General features: G+C 31.5%; 1 protein-coding gene and 1 non-coding gene across 3 annotated transcripts; one reads left to right on the top strand and one right to left on the bottom strand.

Moving 5' to 3' along the window:
• Positions 1-6,067: 6,067 nt before the first annotated feature.
• LOC113864365 (myosin-2-like) lies at positions 6,068-17,736 on the top strand. 2 transcript variants are annotated; one of them, XM_027497986.1, is made up of 24 exons: positions 6,068-7,158; positions 7,663-7,764; positions 7,858-8,001; positions 8,278-8,428; positions 8,530-8,557; positions 8,703-8,880; positions 9,016-9,079; positions 9,217-9,230; positions 9,320-9,404; positions 10,054-10,157; positions 10,254-10,392; positions 10,670-10,788; positions 11,114-11,266; positions 11,355-11,444; positions 11,946-12,023; positions 12,253-12,411; positions 13,022-13,177; positions 13,384-13,589; positions 13,664-13,799; positions 14,212-14,341; positions 14,655-14,765; positions 14,853-14,974; positions 16,298-16,510; positions 16,866-17,736. In XM_027497986.1, exons 1-24 carry the CDS (start codon positions 6,748-6,750, stop codon positions 17,334-17,336), a joined length of 3,564 nt encoding a protein of 1,187 aa, XP_027353787.1. In that variant the 5' UTR covers positions 6,068-6,747; the 3' UTR covers positions 17,337-17,736. The 2 variants fall into 2 exon arrangements, with proteins under 2 accessions (XP_027353787.1, XP_027353786.1); XM_027497985.1 differs by having other exon boundaries at positions 16,295-16,510; positions 16,866-17,665.
• Positions 17,737-18,727: 991 nt separating this feature from the next.
• Positions 18,728-18,800, bottom strand: TRNAF-GAA. The gene has a single exon. It is a non-coding gene; the product is annotated as a tRNA-Phe (tRNA).
• Between the last annotated feature and the right edge of the window lie 1,247 nt (positions 18,801-20,047).

Here is a 20,047-nt window from a genome sequence, read left to right as displayed (position 1 = left end):
AAAAATCAAAGAGACTAAAATCACTTGTACGACTAACTAAAAAATCGAAAATTATTTTTTATCCTTTTTAAAATTTAATTTTCAGAAATATATTTATTATGCGCAAAAAATTAAATTCCAAATTTTGAGGAAAAAAGATCGAAATGACAAAAATAATGGCCAAGCAAAACGGGACAAGCCTATAATTAACGAGACGAGATCATGATTGGAAATTTTTTACATCCCTTTTTTTTATTTGCATTCTCTTAAGTCTTTTTTAATTATTTTAAAAGTAACTTATAAAATACTTTTAAAGCTTAATTTTTGAAAGAAAATTTCAAAATTAAATTTTCAGATAAAAACTACTGGAGTGTAAAAAAAAAGCCCATGTGTCGAGCCACTGGGTCCGTAATTGTTTGGGCCATGGGCCATGGGCCATAGATTATCTGAGCGGAACTTGTAGCTAAGGGAAAATAAAAATGTTAATAGCCCGTAGATCGGGCTTCCTTTGTTTCTTTTGCTGCTTCTTGCGGCTTTCTTTGGACCTAAAAACATAAAATTAGAAGATAAAATATGTTTTTAGTTATTATGAATATAATTTTATTTAGATTTGATTCTTAAAAAAAAATTACTGAATTTTAAATTTTAATAATTTTTTAAAATTACCTCTTATTTTTCCACTTAATAATAATGTAGTATGCATCTAACTATGTTATATTACATACTGTTTTAAAATAGTTATTAATGCAGTATGACTAAATGCATCACACATTACCACTAAATAATGAAAAAATTTATTTTAAAGGTTAAATTCTACAATAATCAAAACTCATGGATTTAAAAAAATACTTCTAAAATTTAATTTATGTTCAGCAGTGGAAAAAAAAAAGCAATCACTCTTTTTTTTATTTTTCATTTTTTGTATTTTTTTGTTATTTTTCTCAAACACGCACTTAGCAATCAGTCCCACGTCTGAATTCAGCGATAGACATATATAAGTTCAAATAAATATTGATTTTTAAATATATATTTAAAATGAATAAATATTTGTCAACTTAACAAAACATTCAACCCTCGCTGAAGAAGCGTGAAGTGTTGTTGTTTTCATATATAATTTTTGTTGAAAACAGCGAAGTATATTATCTACCTCAATAAATAAATATTATATTTGCACAAAAGTCAAAACAAAAAAAAAAGTGACATTGATTATTTAATGTATATTTAAAAGTATGTGATAAAATTATATAATAATGCATTTTTAATTAAAAATATAAAAAATATTATATAATAATTCAAACTTATTTTATTCCGTGACTGCTTTATTCCTGAAGGAGCACGTGGACAAGCACGTGGTCCCAAGTGAAGCAACAGTTCTCATCGTTCCTAAATAAAAAAGTTTGAGGGAAGGAATTATCTCATTTCGAGGAGATTCATAAACTCGTCAGAAATTTCAATGATTGAAGGCATCTCATCACATGACAAGACTTCAAAAATAAAGAACAATGAATCTGTTAAACATTAAAAAAAATTTATTATTATAATTTTTATTTATCACTGATTAATTATAATACGAGCTTAAAGGAACATTAAGAATAGAAAACTAGAAGTGATATAATAATTATCCACGTATGTGTATGTACCAAGGGACACGATAGAATGATTTGGACTCGGGGTGTGTGGGTATTGATTATATCCCTTTTGAATATATGGGTGTACAATTATGGCTATAATGCTAAGTTTTCTTAGATTTGGTGATTGAAGTTACCAGAATAATGTTACATTAGTGGTCCTTTTCTAGACAAACTTTTCATGGTGTATGGTGATGGTTTGGAGCAAAGGGTGCATCGTCATGAACAGTGGTTGGCATTCTTTTTTGTTAATCGTGCATGGCACCAATGGCTTAATATATTTTTATTCACCACCATATGCGCAGCGTGTAGATATCATAACAATCAATAATAACTTATTTTAGAGTCAAACTTCATATACTTTCCTTAGTTTTCTTAATCATCACCTTTCATATTAAAAGCAAAGCGTGTAGCTCCCTTAATATATTGACCTAAATCCCCTACACAAAATAAAGATAAAGTTGACAATACAACCTACACATACCTAAATACAAAATATATATAGATTAAATTTTGTGGCTAAAACCCCTTTTTTTTTAACTCTCCCTAGAAATTTATTAAAACTAAAGTTCGATTTAGTTTAAAAAGCAACTGACAAAAGTCGAGTTTTACTTCCATTTTTCTTAATGATATGCTTGTCGATATCCCTTTTTATCCCAAATTTAGGAAGTGGCTTTTAATTATATGAAGTTTAGAATTATTCCCGAAAATTTTGGAACGATAAATATATAGTTGCTTATTTTTATTTTTTTTTAAAATAAATAAATATTTTTAAAAATAATTATTGTTAAACAAGTACTAATTATGTAAGTAAATTTTTATTTAAGTACGATATTATAACATAACCTTACACAAAGTATTTTTTAACCTGTAATCAAAGTGTTTTTTTTAATTATATTGCATGGATATTTCTAGTAATCAAAAGTAATTATTTTTTTCTTTTGTTAATATAAAGGACACAATAAACCGATAGTGTCAATTTTTAAAATACCAAATTAACATTTCACTCGTTGACAAACATTGATCACACAATTATAACGGGATATACCCTGCTTTTGTGCATAACTTTGGTTTGATTAATATTTCCCAAAAATCATTATAACATTACCACGAATGCCTCCAATTTAGTCAAACAGCATCAACTAACGCCGTAGCTATGGACAATAATTCAAAAAATTAATGGGAAAAGGTGGGCATTTTGATTGGATAAAGTGAATTTGATTAAAAGGTGCAACTTTTTTGATAGACAGAAAATAATTAAAAGCTCTAACCACCGGTGTCCGGAATATTAGTGTTATTGTCTTAACTATGCAATAATGCCTTGGCACTTGGAGTGTGCGGCTAAACTGTGCTAAATGGGGTCACAATGCGTTAGCAATAACTCATAAAATCAAGGCAATGTTAGCGGTGAAAAGAACAAACATTAAATACAAGAGTAATAAGATCATGGTTGGTATGGTTATTGTTTAGACCCACATGAAGAGAAACAAATTAAAGAACTGTAAAGGAAGAAGAACAGTGCCATTTCTTGCTTTGTTCTGTATCATCTTCTGACTTGATGCACTTGAATTCAATTGATTCGTGGAGAGGGTGCCCATCTCTTTATTGATTTAATAAATCCATGTGCTGGGTATGTGGGGCCAATGTTTTGTCCTAGCAAAGTGGAGCTCCTTTATTTGGTGAAAGGAAAAGGAGTAGTGAAGTTTATTTTCAATTACACACATACCCTTCTAAAAAAAGTAATAAAAGAAAAAAGTTTTCTCTTGTATTCATTATATTTTTTCAAAGATTTATAAAATAATTTTCAAAAACTATATATTATCACATTCTAATAATTTTGTGTTTGATATAACTCATTTTTAAAAGATATTCACCCATTTGCATTAATTCTTTGACATTATTTTAAATAATAAAAATCCCCTCTTTTCACCTCTTCACTCCACTTTTCTCAAACCAAAGAATGCTTACCTTATTCATGAATATATCAAAGGATGAATAGTAAATATTATATTATAATACTAATTTTGTTGACGAAGGCTACTAGGTAGATGGTTACTTTCAATTGATAGTAAAAGCAATGTCACTGACATGGTTGTCCTAACAGAAAATCAATTGTTCATTTCCTCAAAAGCCATGCATGTTGCATGTTAATGTGTAACTTTTGGATTGAGTTAAACGTCGTCACTTGATCACTTTTGCCTTAGAAGGGACGTGATGAAGGCAATAAAACCACACACATCCATTAGGCCAATATCAAGGTATGGTAATATGAACCCTCTCCCCGATTTTCTTGCTAATAATTTTGATTAGACCCTTTTTGTTTACATGCCCTTTAAGAAATTTTTTATGCAAAAACTTAATAAGAAATGGACACGAATGCCAACTACATGAATAATTCAAATCTCCCTCCCATACTAATGTCACCATCACTACTAAATTTTGACTTCAGAAAAACAATTAAAATCTAAAAAAGAAGAAAATATGAAATGAAATTCAAAGTTTAGTTGATGTGTGGCCCTCAATGAAATACTAAGTGTTAGTGGACAAAAGTCATGTACAAATTGGTCGTGTCGTTTTCAACAAAACCAAATGCTTATGGCTATCCTTTTGTGTTCGATGTAAAGTTTTGCATTATGCTCTAAAAATATTAGGCCATAACTAATTTACCCTTCAGGATAATGCAAGTATCACTGTTCTTTTGCTCTGCAATTATTGTAGGGACCAATAGCCCCCATGCCAAAATATTGGTCCTTCTTTGGAAATTGGATCACTTGTTCATTGTTTTTCTTTTTTGTAGGTATTTGTCTACAACGTGATCTCCTATTAATATGCTTTTTTAAAGAATGGAAGTGGAAGGGAATATAGTAACATTTAATGCTGTTTGGCTAAACATGTTTTTTTTTCCTTCTGAAAAGTCATTACTAATAAATGTTATCTGTTACATATATGAACATTTTTAAATTTAAGTGGAATTTTTAGTAAAAAAATTATTTAAGTGTGTGTGTCTATATATATAACTGAAAATATAAAAAAATAAAGAAGAAAAATTAAAATTAAAATAATTAATTTTTAAAAACATAAAATTAAATATTCATATTAATAATAAAATCACCCATTACAAGGAAAGAATAAGATAAAAATGTATTTAAATTCAACAGTAAAATTTTAATTTATAACTCAAAAGTCGATTACTTTATTTTGGTAAAAGACCATAGTTAATTATAAAAATTAATTAATGAAATACATCTAATATATTATATGTTTTTTTAACTAACTTGCTTTAAAATTAATTTTTGCGGGAGTTTTTAGAAATGATTATTTCTCTCAAAAATCTAAAAATAAAAATAAAACTACACCAAACATTTATCTTAAACAATTAATAAAAGTTGTTTCTTTTCAGCGACTAATTATTATTATTATTATTATTGAATATTCTAGTTCTGCTGGGCATGGACCATCGTTTCTGCATTGCTTCTCTTGCCGTCTAAGTGAAACTTGAAATCATTATTGGTGGGAGAATAGAAATGACATTCTAGTATATATGAATTAGAACTATTGTTAGTACTTATTTCTTTTTCTCCAAAAATCACTAATAATTTCATACTAAATTTGAGTGATTTTTTACTATAGATATGGGCCATTTAATCTTATCGAAATCACTACAAGAATAATTAAATTCATCAATTAAATTAATTAAATGGCCAAGATCACCTAAATTATAACTTGGTATTTATATATTTATTATATATTATTTTTTAATATTTCTCCAAGATCCAATGAAAAGAGTTTAAAAAATACAAATATATTTATTTAGTTAAACATTTAAAACAAACATAAAAAATAAACTCAAATTTTTTTCCCTGTCTAAATGTAGTTTATTTCATAACTTCTTATTAATAATACATATCTATATTATATTTCAAAAACTTTGTTGTTAGACATTTTCATATTAAGAAATTAAAAAAAAAAAACAAGTGAATATACTAGTATAAAAAAATAAAACTCTTTACATAAAATTTAATTTTAATAAACTAATAATTCATTTAGTCATAAATTATTATATCAATAAAATTAATTAATTTTTTATAATAATTAAAATAAAAATTATATTTATAAAAATTTTAAATTTATACTTATTTACCATTCTTAAGGTTTGAGTATAGAAAAATATAATCACAAATAGAAAAAAAGAAGGTAGACCCACCTAGTTTAGTAATTTGACAAGCAACCAGCTCAGCGCATATCAATTACCTAATACAACTGTCAGCTTTATTTACTTCCACTCTCAGAGAGTCACTTTTCTTAATTTTCCTTTACAATATTCAAAATTCACTTTTATTTTATTTATTTATGATAAAACCATTTTTATGTATTTTTTTATTCGTGGCTAAAATAATATTCCTTCCCCTATCAGATCCGAACAGTTTTCTGAATGTTTCAGTACTGACTTGACACCTCTCTCCCCTCACCTGAAAGATTTGAAGTTCTGGACACACGAGAGAACCATCATCACCTACTACAACGACAAAAACTAATTGAAATTTTCAATTTTATTTTGTTTTTTCATGAACACAAAAACGAACCATTTTCTTTCTTTTTTAGTTTTTGGTTTAAACAAACACACAACAGAAAAAAGAAAAAAAAAAGCAAAACAGTACAACAACGACAACAACAGCAATTTTCACAAATTGTTCCTGTTTCTCGTTATCCTTTGTCCCTCGCTCCTTTTCTGTGTGTGTATGAAGAGCTTGTTTCTCTCACAACACAACAACCTTAACCTCTTTTCTTCTTCTTCTTCTCACTATACAACCTCGTAACTCACGTTCCAGTAATAGAAACTCGTGCATCACCTCTTCGATTTGTTAATGCCATTGATTGCTTCATGCAACAAGTTTGAAACAAATTCACACCACCCTTTAAGTTCTCATCGATTTCAGAACTCTTTTTATTTTCTTTTGTTGCAGTGTGTTTGTCTGGTTAATCAATAAGACAGTGTTTGGAGCCTAAAATCTCAAAAGGGTGTCTTCAATTTCGCGTTTTTGGACAATGCAGTGTTGAAACTCGAAGTGGGGGTGGTGAATTCTCATTTGGTAGGGAAAAGTGATATTTCGGTGGTGGGGTGGTGGAATCAATTGGCGTGATGGTGTTATCAGCTTCGCCATGTTCCTTGGCGAGGAGCTCGCTGGAAGAGATGCTTGATTCGCTTCGACGGAGGGACGAAGAGGAAGAAAAGAAAAAGGACTCGCCGCCGGCGTTGCCTGCGAGGCCGGCCTCGCGGGCCCGGCTTCCTCCGGCGCGACGATCACTGCCTAATGACTTTAAGGTAGGCGGCAGCGACCAAGTTGTCGTGCCGGAGAAGGGAATTGGTTCCAATGAAGATGGTGAGGTGAAGGAAAAAGACTCGGGGCATAAGAGGAGGAGGAGTGATTTTGGAAACAAAAGGATGAAGAGGGATGAGGAGTCGCCTTATGTGACAGTATCTTCCGCTGCTTCATCAGGGATGGTTTGGGAATTGGAGGGTGATGATCACATTTCTTATTTCATGAAAAAGGTAACTGGTGATTAGTTTGTGGGAAAAAAAAATGGTTCCTTGTTAGTTTTTAGATGTATGAATTATGATGTTGATGCATTTTTGGAAACAATTAAGAAGCTGTTCCCAAACATTTATTAAAGAAGCTGACAAAATAAACGATTATATTTCTAAAACAAGCTGAATCAAATACACACTAAAGTGGTTCTTATCTTACTTCTCAGTGTTTTGCTCTCTCTCTCTCTCTCTTATGGTTTTTTATTGACTGCATTTTGTTCCCTTGATCCTTTCCATTGGTTGGTTATTTTAGAAGGTATTTTGATCGAACACATGTCAAATTTCCTTTCAAAATTTACATTGGAAGATAAATATTTTGTTTATGGTTATTGTGTATTTAGATTTATGAAATGAGCATAGTGTTTATTGTCTTGTCTATTAGTGATTGGTAAAGACTGAGACATTGTTCATGGCATGTGATGTGCTTTTCTGTTAAATTTGCTCTCGTTTTTTGGTTGTTTCCCCCAGAAGCTTCGGGTTTGGTGTAGGCAACCAAGAGGGCAATGGGAGCTAGGAACGATACAGTCAACTTCAGGAGAGGAAGCACGTGTTTCACTCTCAAATGGAAATGCAAGTTTTTCTATGCTTTTTGTGTCTGAAAGATAATGTGTAATCTCGAGTATGCAAGGTGACATGTTGTTTGTCTTTAACTTGTTACTCCAGGTTATGAAAGTGGCCAGATCAGAGATCCTACCAGCTAATCCTGATATTTTGGAGGGTGTGGATGATCTTATTAAGCTTGGTTATCTGAATGAGCCATCGGTTCTTCACAATCTTAAGTCTAGATATTCTCGGGGGATGATTTATGTATGTATGCCTGCTTTGCCTTTTCTTGAGTAATGCTATATCCCCTTACAATATCTTCCTATTAATCCTTCTAATACTTTATAATGTAAGTATTAGTTATTATTAAATGAAAAGTAAATGCATTTAATATCTTGAAAACATTAAAAGAATTCATTACTTTCTTCATTTAGTAAGTAGGAGGATTAGTAGGAAGATTTTGCAGGTGAATTCAGAATTATTCTTTTCTTTTACTTAGGTGATCATCTAAATACTCTTGCTTGTGCTTGTTGAGTGCAGAGTAAAGCGGGGCCTGTTTTAATTGCACTGAATCCCTTCAAAGATCTTCAGATTTATGGAAATGATTATGTCTCAGCATATAGGCAGAGATCTGTTGATAGTCCTCATGTTTATGCTATGGCAGATGCAGCTTATAACAATATGATAAGAGGTTAGTGGATTTCTCCCTTTTTCTCTCCTCCATTGGAATATTTCTTGTGTACTTGAATTAGAGTTTAATAAAGGTTTTCTATTTTCTTTTGAATCTTGCAGATGAAGTAAATCAGTCCATTATCATAAGGTCAGCACCTTACGGTATATAGGGGCTCTGTTTTGTTCAAGACACTTAATATATGTTCCTGAACTCAATAGCATTAGATTGTCATAGTAGTAATAAGATATAATCTTGATTGTACTTGTTACTTATCATCGTTATTTGTTTGTAGTGGTGGGAGTGGATCAGGGAAGACAGAGACAGCTAAAATTGCATTACAATACTTAGTTGTTCTTGGTGGTGGTGGCAGTGGCAGTTATGGAATAGAAAAGGAAATTCTTCAGACAAATTGTATTCTGGAAGCTTTTGGGAATGCAAAAACATCTAGGAATGACAACTCTAGCAGATTTGTGAGTTTATGTGTTTTTTCCCCAGTAAATGAAACTTATTCTTGCTTCTTTTATTATTGAAGGCCATGCAGCACTTTTTGGGTCATATTTTAAGGATGAGCAGTTTAATTGATATACATTTTAAATTTGATGCAGGGAAAGTTGATTGAAATTCATTTCAGCTCCATGGGTAAAATATGTGGGGCCAAAATTCAAACCTGTAAGCTTGTTCAAGCTATATATATGTTACTGCAAATGTGCTCATTTATGTTCTCCATTTCTGTTGGAATTACTGAGTTTACTTGTTTTTATGGCTTTGTTTTTTTCATATGCCAACCCATATGCTAACTGGAATAGTTCTGTTGGAAAAGGTAATTTGCAATGCCCAATTTGAACTAAACATGGAACTGTTATGTTGGTCTTTTGCCATTTCTGAAATAATCATGTCTACCGTGAGCAGTCCAGAGTTGTTCAACTGGCCAGTGGTGAGAGATCCTATCACATATTCTATCAACTTTGTGCTGGATCTTCGTCTGGTCTTAAAGGTGTATTTTCTATGCAATCTATCAACTTGTTTGTATATACATGGGCATATACTTTAATGTCACATAATCATTTTTTGTATGACACATTTGTTTCTATGTATCAGTTTTGCAATGCATTGAAATGGCAATAATCAGTGTTAACTTCAAGAGTCAAGTAGCTCATTCTTCTGTTCCATCTGAAAGAATTTATGTATATATGAGGCTCCAAAAGTTCTCAGCCTTAGTATCTTGATTTTATTTTTCTTTTTTGGGATTTTACTTACCCTAATGTTTCCATTGTGATAGTTGGCATGCCTATATCATAAGTACGACCTGTCATTGGATTATTTTATAAAAAATTAACCATTGAAAATGAGTCAGAATTCAATCTTTTTAGTTTTGACCACTATATCACTGCTCAATTACCATCCTTAAGACTTTGTATTTAAAATGTAAATTTGAGTTTGATTCTTTGCAGTATTATCAACTTCCTCTGCCCTTTTGAATTCTGTAAACTAATTATATATAAACATTTTGTTTTAATATTTATTAATCAGGATCAATTTCTGCATGTAAAGTTACATTATATTTGCAGTTTGTTTTCATGATCATACATAATTGAATTTTTGAATATTTGACTCATGTAAAATCATTCTCTTTTCCTCTGCAGAGAAATTGAATCTTAGAGCAGTCAGTGAATATAAATATCTAAACCAGAGTGACTGCATGATAATTGATGCTGTTGATGATGCTAAAAACTTTCATCAGCTGATGGTAATTACTGGACATCTAGTTTGGTTTATTATAAAATCTTTGTTTATGACCTCAAGGTCTCATGTAATTTTCCCGTGGCATCTACAATTTCCCCAGAAAGCGTTGGACACTGTTCAAATTTGTAAAGAGGATCAAGAGCTGATCTTTAAGATGCTTGCTGCAATACTATGGATGGGAAATATATCATTCCATATTACTGACAGTGAAAATCACATTGAGGTTGTTGATGATGAAGGTAAGATTCGTAGATGTAGCTTGCCTTTTCATGGACCTAAGACCTTGTGGTGTTTTGTGTATGTTAATTTGGTGTCACTAAGTTCTTAAAGCAAACTGGGACTTAACTGGATTCTTTGCATTACTATACACTGTACAGCAATTATATTTTGTTTTTGTGTACAAGAGCAATTTTTAATTGCTCAGTTTGACTCTAACTAAAATATTAACTCTAGAGAGTATATAAGTTATTTCACTTACAACTGAAGAGTAATTTAATTTATCTAAACCTTTTGTAGCTGTAATCAGTGCTGCCCGGCTGATGGGTTGTAGTTCCCTGGATTTAGTGGCGGCACTATCTACCCATAAAATCCATTCTGACAAGGATACTATTGCCAAAAGTTTGACATTGCGTCAGGTGTGTTTGTTATTAAAACATTTCATTGTTCTGTTTTCTATGGCTCTCAATTGTCTATTTCAATTCCAATATATATGCCTGTGTCTCTGTCTGTGTGTGCATGTGCGGAGAGGAGTGGGGGATATCTAGTGGGAACATGAGAAGTTAGAGGAGTTATCCTTGTATATATGAAATGATCATGCCTGGATGGTTGAGATTGTTTTGATGAAATCTATCCTTAAACTATCCATTTTATTGTATGGTCAAGATTAGCTCGTCTCACTCTCACTTGATACTCTTTTTGTTATGTGTATGTATACTTATTTTTTTCACATTATTTGTTCAGGCAATTGAAAGAAGAGATGCAATTGCAAAATTTATCTATGCAAGCTTGTTTGACTGGCTTGTAGAACAAGTTAACAAGTCACTTGAAGTGGGTAAAAAAAGTACTAGGAAATCCATAAGTATCCTTGATATTTATGGATTTCAGACATTCCAGGTGTGCAGTTTATATTAATGTGTTTACTTACGCTTCAAAATACAAAGAACGTTTATATGTTCTAATTTTTTTTATATCTCTTTTTCAGACAAACAACTTTGAACAGTTTTGTATAAATTATGCCAATGAGAGACTTCAACAACATTTTAATCGGCATTTGTTTAAACTTGAGCAGCAGGTTGGTAACTATGTTAAGTGTTAATATTACTGGGTTTTGATGCCAACTACCTTTAATTTGAACAAAATAGCATAATATAATTCCTTGGATTTTGTTTCTGCACATTAATATCCTAAGAATGTGATATCCCTTAAATTTTTCTCTTCACGTTTAGAATTTTAATACTTCTATTTGGTTAAGACTAATACAAAGAGAAAATATTTTTAACAGGGTAATTGGTAATTAATGCATAGTTAAACTTTTTGGGTTCTATAGTTAAAATACATTCATGCTGATTAAATAGTGGTATGCTGTGTAAAAATTATAGTTTAATCAAGGACACATTTCAAACATTAAAGAACTAAAGCTGTTTTGTACTATTATTGATCAAAGTTATAAAAGAATACAGTTAGAATTGAAAAGATACTGTCTTTGTTCACGCAAAAGGTTATCACATGCTAAGAGTGAGTTCTTCAATAGGCTTGATATGCATAACAGCAATATTGCATTTTTTTTTATCAGGACTATGAATTGGATGGTGTTGATTGGACTAATGTAGATTTTGAGGACAATCAAGGGTGCTTGGATCTATTTGAGAAGGTACTTATTTAAATTTTCCAAATGATTTTGAGTTATTCCACTTCCCGGGGATTGAGCTGTTGTTATGGTTGTAATTTCATTTGTTTCCAGTTCCAAATACTACGTTTTTCTATAAATCATATTTATTTATTCCTTAAAGTTGCGTTCAGATTCTAATGTTGGCTTTAACAACTTCACATCGTTCTCTGTGATTAGTGTAGTCATTATCTATCTGTTGCATCATGTGCAGAAACCTGTGGGTCTTATCTCTTTGTTGGATGAGGAGTCAAGTTTACCCAAGGCTTCGGATTTAACATTTGCTAACAAACTTAAGCATCGTCTAGATGCTAATCCTTGCTTCAAAGGTGAAAGAGGCAGAGCTTTCCGAGTTCGTCACTATGCAGGGGAGGTTAGTTTCTCTTCAGTATTTAGGGACCTTTAGAAGTTGGTTCTGACAAAATCTACGTTATTGTAACTTTTTAAATCTGAATTAATACTTGTATTAAGCTTTTCATTCTTTTACAAAATATTTCATGTAGAGGACTAGAATAATAAACATGCTTGATAGTTATTATAGACAAGACAGTAGAAATCACAGTTCTATGATATCCTATATTAATTGGTCTCTTGTATTATCTGGAATATAATCTTATCCAGTGTGCAGTTGGTGAAAGGTGAGTTTCTGAATATGTTCATTTCGTTGTTTCTATACAAGGTGTTTACCTTTCTTCCCACTTCATTTATGAAGGGTTTGATTTTCTATTTCTTTATTACCTACAATATAATAACATATCCAAATATTGGGTCCACTATGTCACATGCTAGAACATTTTGATACAAATGTCATTCAGATGTTAAGCATGCAATTATAAATCTGACAGATGTTCTAAGTCTGGAGCTTGTATTGTTAAATTGCTATGAGTAAATCCTTCTTTCTAATATTCTGTCTCGAGTCTTTGGAAATTGGAAGTCAATTTCTTTAGAAAGTAAGATTTTACTAACATCTCAACTTCTATCAGGTTTTGTATGATACAAATGGCTTTCTAGAAAAGAACAGAGATACATTGTCTTTTGATTCCATTCAACTCCTGTCATCATGTAATTGTAAACTGCTGCAGCTGTTCTCCAAAATGTTTAACCAGTGTCAAAAGCAGAGTGTTGGAACTAAATTCAAGGTAATCATTGAGCTTTCCTAGCTTCATTATGATTTGGACAGAAATGATTATTTTGGCTTGGTATAGAAGATTAGAATGTGATTATGGACAACAAACTCTCTGTTGCATTATTGAATAACATAGTACAGAAATTGCACAAATATACAAATATATAATTGAAATAACATAATTTTAGGAAATAAATCTAACTAGTTTAATGCTTTTAGGATCAATTGTTCAAGTTGATGCACCATTTGGAGAGCACCAACCCTCACTTTATTCGCTGCATAAAGCCAAATACTAAGCAGCTTCCTGGCATTTATGATGATGACCTTGTCCTACAACAGCTCAGGTTTTTTGGAGTTCTACAAGTTGTTAGACTTTCAAGAGCTGGATATCCTACTCGCATGACCCATCAAGAGTTTTCAAGAAGGTACTTGAGAAACTTACCATGGTTTTTAGATTATCTTGAATGATGGGTTGATTTCAATTCCTTAATGTATCTAGGTATGGATTTCTGCTTTCTGAGGGCAATGTATCCAAGGATCCATTGAGCATATCAGTTGCTGTTTTGCAAAACTTTAACATCCCTTCTGAAATGTACCAAGTTGGCTACACCAAATTGTTTCTTCGAGCAGGGCAGGTATATGTCTAAGTTTTCTTTGAGGGGCTGGAAACCATACTTTCTGCATTCATTTTGTTTTCTACCTCTGCTTCATGTATGTTAGATTTGTAACTATGTTCCAAAGTTTGGCATTGGACAATATTTCATGCTTAATTTCACTTTAAAAAGCTGTGTGTAGACTACTTATCAAGTTAATGCATAAAGAACTGTCATGCTTTGGCTTGACTTTAACATAACAGTTCTGCTGTTGAAATTTTATCAACCGTTTGTTTAACTAAATTAGTATTTTTCTTTTGAACCATGAATTTTTTGCTTAGCGAATTTAAAATTATATGATGAATCTGTTAGTTGATGTTTGAGCTGAGTTTACATTCATTCATATTGTGGTTTCTCTGACTTGGTTATTATTGTGCTCTGGTTACTTTTGTAGATTGGTGCACTGGAGGACAAGAGGAAACATGTTTTGCAGGGAATACTTGGGATTCAAAAATACTTCCGTGGTTGTCAAGCTCGTGGTTATTTCCGTGAACTTAAGAATGGAGTCACAACATTACAATCATGTAATGCCAGTATCAAAATTAGTTTCATTTGGAGCAAAACTATCTATGATTGGAGGCACTGGGCACATTTTTCTTCATTTTATTGAAGATTTGGAAGTTAATATTTTTCAAAAAAATATAATTGATAAAAGTAACCTCAGTGCAGATTGGCTTGTGATTTTAAAGTATAATTTGAAAGCCTTGTTGATGCTCATTCAACTAAGAACTTTAGATGCCTATACTAATGACTCGAATCATAAAATTCTTTTCACAAGTGATTATTCATAACCTTGGTTCTACTTTGTTCTAAATTGATAATTTGGTTACTTTGCAGTTATTCGTGGAGAAATTACAAGAAGGAAATATGGTGTTGCGATGAAGTCTTCAATAACAATTTATTCTAGAAAACTGGAGGAGATCCATGCAATCATACTATTACAATCTGGTTAGAATGGTTCAGTTTTCTGTCATGTTTACCCTCATTATTGGAATTGAAGTTGGTTTGCTTACTATCTGTTTCCTTTTGTTGCAGTAATTCGTGGGTGGCTGGTTAGAAAGGATGTTAGTCACATGAATAACATGATTAGGTTGAAGAAACATCCTGAAAATGCTAAACCTAGGCGGAAGTCCCGTATGAAGATACCAGAAGTAAAGGTATTTCACTGTGCCCTTAACTCTAGTTTTGTTTTCAGTGTCTTTAGATATCTGCATCTATTTGGTTATTTTTCAGTTGTATTACATTAATACTCTTTCATAGACAATTGTCTATGGGTTTGAAGGAATTGGAGATTAGGACAGTATTTTGAGTGTCTAAGAACAGGGCATATCTGCTTAAGATTCCTGTGATTGGCATTCATTGTTTAAAATTAGCAAGAATGTATGTTATTCATATTTGGTAGCTCATATTATCGGAGAGATAGTAATTGATAGAAATTTAAGATAAGTGCCTCACCTTTCAAGTAACGAATTTGAATTAATGTCTTGATATACCTTTTGAGTGATTTGATTGAAAAACATTGGAGGAAATGAAAAAATATAAGCAGGATTGCCATTGTCTTAGAGAAGACTTACGACGTCTTGTGAAAGGTGCTGGAAAATAGGCGAGTCCTTGTTACTTATATTTGGACCATGCCATCAAGGATGTATTATGAGGTAAAAACCAGTGTGTGCATGCACAATGAGGCCACAGAGGATTTCCCTTTAACTATAGGCTTACAACAAAGATTAACCTTGGGCCCTTATCTTTTTATCTCGTTTCTGATGTTCTCACTGATTCATATCCAGGAGCTTGTGCCTCAATCCATGCTTTTTGCAGATGATACATTATTTCTAATGGGAGAGTTGAGAGAGGCTATTGTTGGTAAACTAGTTATGGGGGAAGATTAGGAAAGACATGGCTTCCATCAAAGTGGAAGTAAAACACAGAATATAGAATGGTTGTTCAACATGATGCACACTAGCATCAGTTTCGAGGCAAAAATTGGAGATAATACATATCACAAATCACGGTGTTTAGCTATCTTGGTTTTGTCATACAAATCGATGGAGAAATAGAGGGAGATGTAAACTGTAGAATTCCAAAAATTGTAGGATTCTAAGTTGGGTGGACTCAAATATATATTTTAGCACAAGTGGAAATATGCTCTAAAATTATAAGCTCCTTAGTAGAGCAAGTAATGGTTCGTTTGGAACTAGTAAATTTTCCCCTTATGTTGCTACCGCCAGCTTTGACTAGTCAACTGCCAGATATTAAAAAAAATTCCTTTGTCTTCATTTTTGGGTAATTGCACTAACTATCATGCAAAACTTCTAGCTGAATGGTACCAAACACCAACTTCTTCTGTATAAGCATTTAATACACAACTTTGTTATTTACCTTCTGAAAGAATTTCATTGTTTGGATGTCATACGCAATAAAGCTCCCATCCACTCACAATAAAGGTCTGCGTTTTTTGTTCCTTTCTTTTGGTTTAGCAGGATTTATCTAGAGAGCCTGTGCAGAATCTACTTACTGCTTTTGCTGAACTCAAAAAGCAGTTTGAGAAAGCTGATTCAATAGTGGAGCAAAAGGAAGAGGAAAATACTGAATTAAGGGAACAGCTAAAACAATCTGAGAGAAAGAGGATAGAATATGAGACAAAAATGAAATCAATGGAGGATGCTTGGCAAAAACAAATGGCATCTTTGCAAGTAAGTTTTCAGATGAGACAAGTCCTCAATTTTTTACATATGGATGTTACTGTAATTGATGTAGTTGATTGGCCTGATCAAACAAAACTTATGACTAGGATATTCACCTGTGGTCTACACGAAACTTCAATCACTTGTATCAGTTTTCTTAATAATGAATTAGCGGGAATTGTTATATATTCAGTTGGATTCAGCTTTGAATTTGTGATTGCTATAAAGTAAAATCTTTTGCTAATGTGCATGTTGATTTTTCAATCTACCATGGATTTGTTTCACTTTTTACTAGACAAGATGAACACAGGGTATATCAAACTTACAAAATCCATAACAGATTCTGATCATAATTTCAATGCAGATGAGTCTTGTTGCAGCTAGAAAAAGCCTTGCTCCCGAGAATGCTATCGTTCAACCTGTAAGACGTGATCTTGTGTCGCCTCGCGGTTATGATTCTGAAGATGCTATTTCCATGGGATCTCGAACACCTGGTGGGAGCACACCAAAGTTTTCTAGTAGTCTATCTGTCTCTGATGCAGGGAGACAGGTCAATGGTACATTGACCACAGTCAGCAATCTGATGAAGGAATTTGAGCAGCAAAGGCAGAACTTTGACGACGAAGTAAAAGCTCTGATTGAGGTTAAACAGGGGCAGTCTACCACTGCAAAATCCGGTGAAGAACTTCAGAAACTTAAACATAGATTTGAAGGATGGAAGACACAGTACAAGGTTAGATTACGTGAGGCTAAAACAAGGCTTCGAAAGTTAGGAAATTCAGAAACTGAGAAAAGCCGGCGAACATGGTGGGAGAAGTTAAGCTTAAGAGCATAATAGTAATCAGTGTTCAAACTCTCTCTTCGCTGAGTGTAGAAATACTGAAGATTCAGCAAAATTGACAAAATGATTGTTTTCATGAACTTTGTCCTTTTAAAAGTGTTACCAAATTAGAATTTGGTGAAGGGAAAGAAATTGTATATTTACCAATTTTGTCACTAATGGAAGTATCATAGGTTGTGCATAGTTTTAGACTTGTAGGATCTCATAGTGGTATTGGTTAGTCCATAGATTGCTTATGTATATCTTTTTCCCTTTTTTTTTTGGGTGATTAAACAGTAATTGTTCATTGTATATTCTGTTGTTGCTGATGTTTTCTAAATTCAGCTTCGAAGATATGAATAGCAAGTGTTGGTATCTTCAATGTTCAGGAAAAAAGAATTTTCTGGCTGTTTTGTTATGCTTATGACTACAGTTCTCTCTTTGCTGTTTTGTCACTCTTAAGGATTACCAAGTACGGTACTGTGTTCTTATTCTCATACTTTTTTGGTAAAATTTCTTGGTTTTTAGGTTCTCATGTGTTGCATTTCTATTCCTTGCAAAACATTGCGCATTCACCAATGATTAAAATAGCATACTTGTCCGTTTGTTTATTCTCAATTAACAAAATATATTTCTGACTTAGAAGCATTTAATCATCAATCCAATATTTATTATTAAAATGCATGGAAAAGAAATTTGATTAACGAATTTATAACTCAAAATCCATACTATCGCACGTTGTGTTAAAGAAATTTAATTAAAGAATTTATAATTCAAAAGTCTAAACTTGCATTAATATTTAAATAGACTAAACCAATCGAAGTTTCATCAAAACAATATTTTAAATGAACTAAATTAAAAAAATTTAAAATTAACGGGCAATCCAATTTAGATATCTTATTTTGTTATCTCTAAAACAATCAATAAAAAATTATTAAAAAATTATTTCAATATCTTTAACTCTTATCTTTCTATCCGCTTTAACATAAATACATATATTATTTGTTCATGTAATACAATACTCACTCTCACTTCTTTGTTGTATTTAAAAACTTGAATGACACTTTTTTTGTCTCATGAAAAACATTAATCTAACCTAAAAAATAATTAGAAGGGTTCGTAAAACAATTTTTTTAAACATATTTTTACTATTAAATTCATTTCACGTGAATTTTATCAAACAAATTATAAAATTAATTTACTTAATAAAATGAACTTAAAAAATTATGTGTCAGAAAATAAAAGAATGTGTTGTTAAGTTTTTTTTTTTTTCAATAATCAAATATTGGTATTACTTTAGATGTTGGTTATATAATATGTATATCCGCAGTCCCTCCCTTGCTATTTCTCATAATTTTCACCCGAAAAATATTAAAAAGCAACTATGAAGTTTTTAAAAGTCAAAATGCGGTGAGCGTGGATCGAACACGCGACCTTCAGATCTTCAGTCTGACGCTCTCCCAACTGAGCTATCCCCGCTTGACATATTTAATCTCTGTTTTTCAAAAAACACTTGTAGATTTTGCTATTATCATTGAATTATTACAGCGTTTATTTCGCAGTTGTTCGTGAGTAAAGTGGAGGTGTATGTTTCAAACTTAATAAAGACAATGCAAATTATGCAATAATCTTTAAAAAAAAAATTTCAATTATATCATGAAGAAAATTATTGTTTTAAATATATGTTGAATTATTATTAATTACAATTTAATTTTAATCATATTTTTCACAATTCAAATAGAAATAAAAAAATATGATTAATATATTAATGTAATTTCCAACGTTCTCATCTCGACAGAGAAAATAAGGTAAATTTATTGTCACTTAAGAATATTTAGCATATTTCTAAAAATAAATTATATATATATTTGTTATTGGATGATTAAAAATAATAACAAAATTAAATAAAATATTGGATCAAGAGTGACAATAAATATTTTGAATGAATAATATTATTCTTTTTTAATTTTTAAACAAATCTTTCAAAATATAATTTTTTATAAATGGTCACATGTAATTTTTATTTTTATTTAATTTTTAAAATATTATAAAAAATTCATGAGATCATTTTAAATATCGTATTAGTCTTCATAAATATTATTAATTTCTCACATTATTTGGTCTCTCTAAAACGAAAGATTAAATATAAATAAAATTTATAACATTTATAGAGATAAATTAAAAAAACATAAAATTTTAAAAAATCAACAACTTAATTAAACTATTAATATTTTATTAGTAAGTTTAGCAACATATAAAATTTGTAGTACATGTTATCATTATCGTTGTTATTGTCCATTCTCCCACATTTTGAATGCTTCACCAACGGTCAAATATTCCGAACAATCCAAAGCGGACGATCCTAGCCGTACAGAAAAACACACTCCTATCATCCAACGGTGCTTAATGTGGACAGGGAATCAAAAAACCAAATACGTCGTCGTTTCGCAGCCGCTTCTCCTTCCTCCATTTTCACGCGCCATGTTCTCACATTTCCACCGAACAGTGCTCTCTGCGGTTCGTTAAATTCACAACAAACAACACTCTCACACTCAGAGCGTGCTTCGTTGTTGTTCTTCAGAATGACGGAAGCTTCTAAGAAAAACGCGATTGCGATTCCCAAGCCCGTCGATCACTGGGCTTTTCTGGTAATTTTCTCTTTCGCTTCTTCTAGTTTTCATTTTCCTCATTTCCGTTTTCCCACGTTTTGTAGTGTTATGATCATG

Source organism: Abrus precatorius, unplaced genomic scaffold, assembly GCF_003935025.1.
Source record: "Abrus precatorius isolate BTA unplaced genomic scaffold, Abrus_2018 Scaffold4, whole genome shotgun sequence".
Lineage (NCBI taxonomy): Eukaryota > Viridiplantae > Streptophyta > Magnoliopsida > Fabales > Fabaceae > Abrus > Abrus precatorius.
This window is presented reverse-complemented; position numbering and strand designations above follow the sequence as displayed.

Excerpts from the sequence above, each read along its gene's own strand:
- LOC113864365 (XM_027497985.1), top strand. The coding sequence starts at position 6,748 with ATGGTGTTATCAGCTTCGCCATGTTCCTTGGCGAGGAGCTCGCTGGAA. Across the intron at positions 8,558-8,702 it reads AATCAGTCCATTATCATAAG|TGGTGGGAGTGGATCAGGGA; the intron begins GTCAGCACCTTA and ends ATTTGTTTGTAG. Across the intron at positions 9,405-10,053 it reads ATCTTCGTCTGGTCTTAAAG|AGAAATTGAATCTTAGAGCA; the intron begins GTGTATTTTCTA and ends TTTCCTCTGCAG.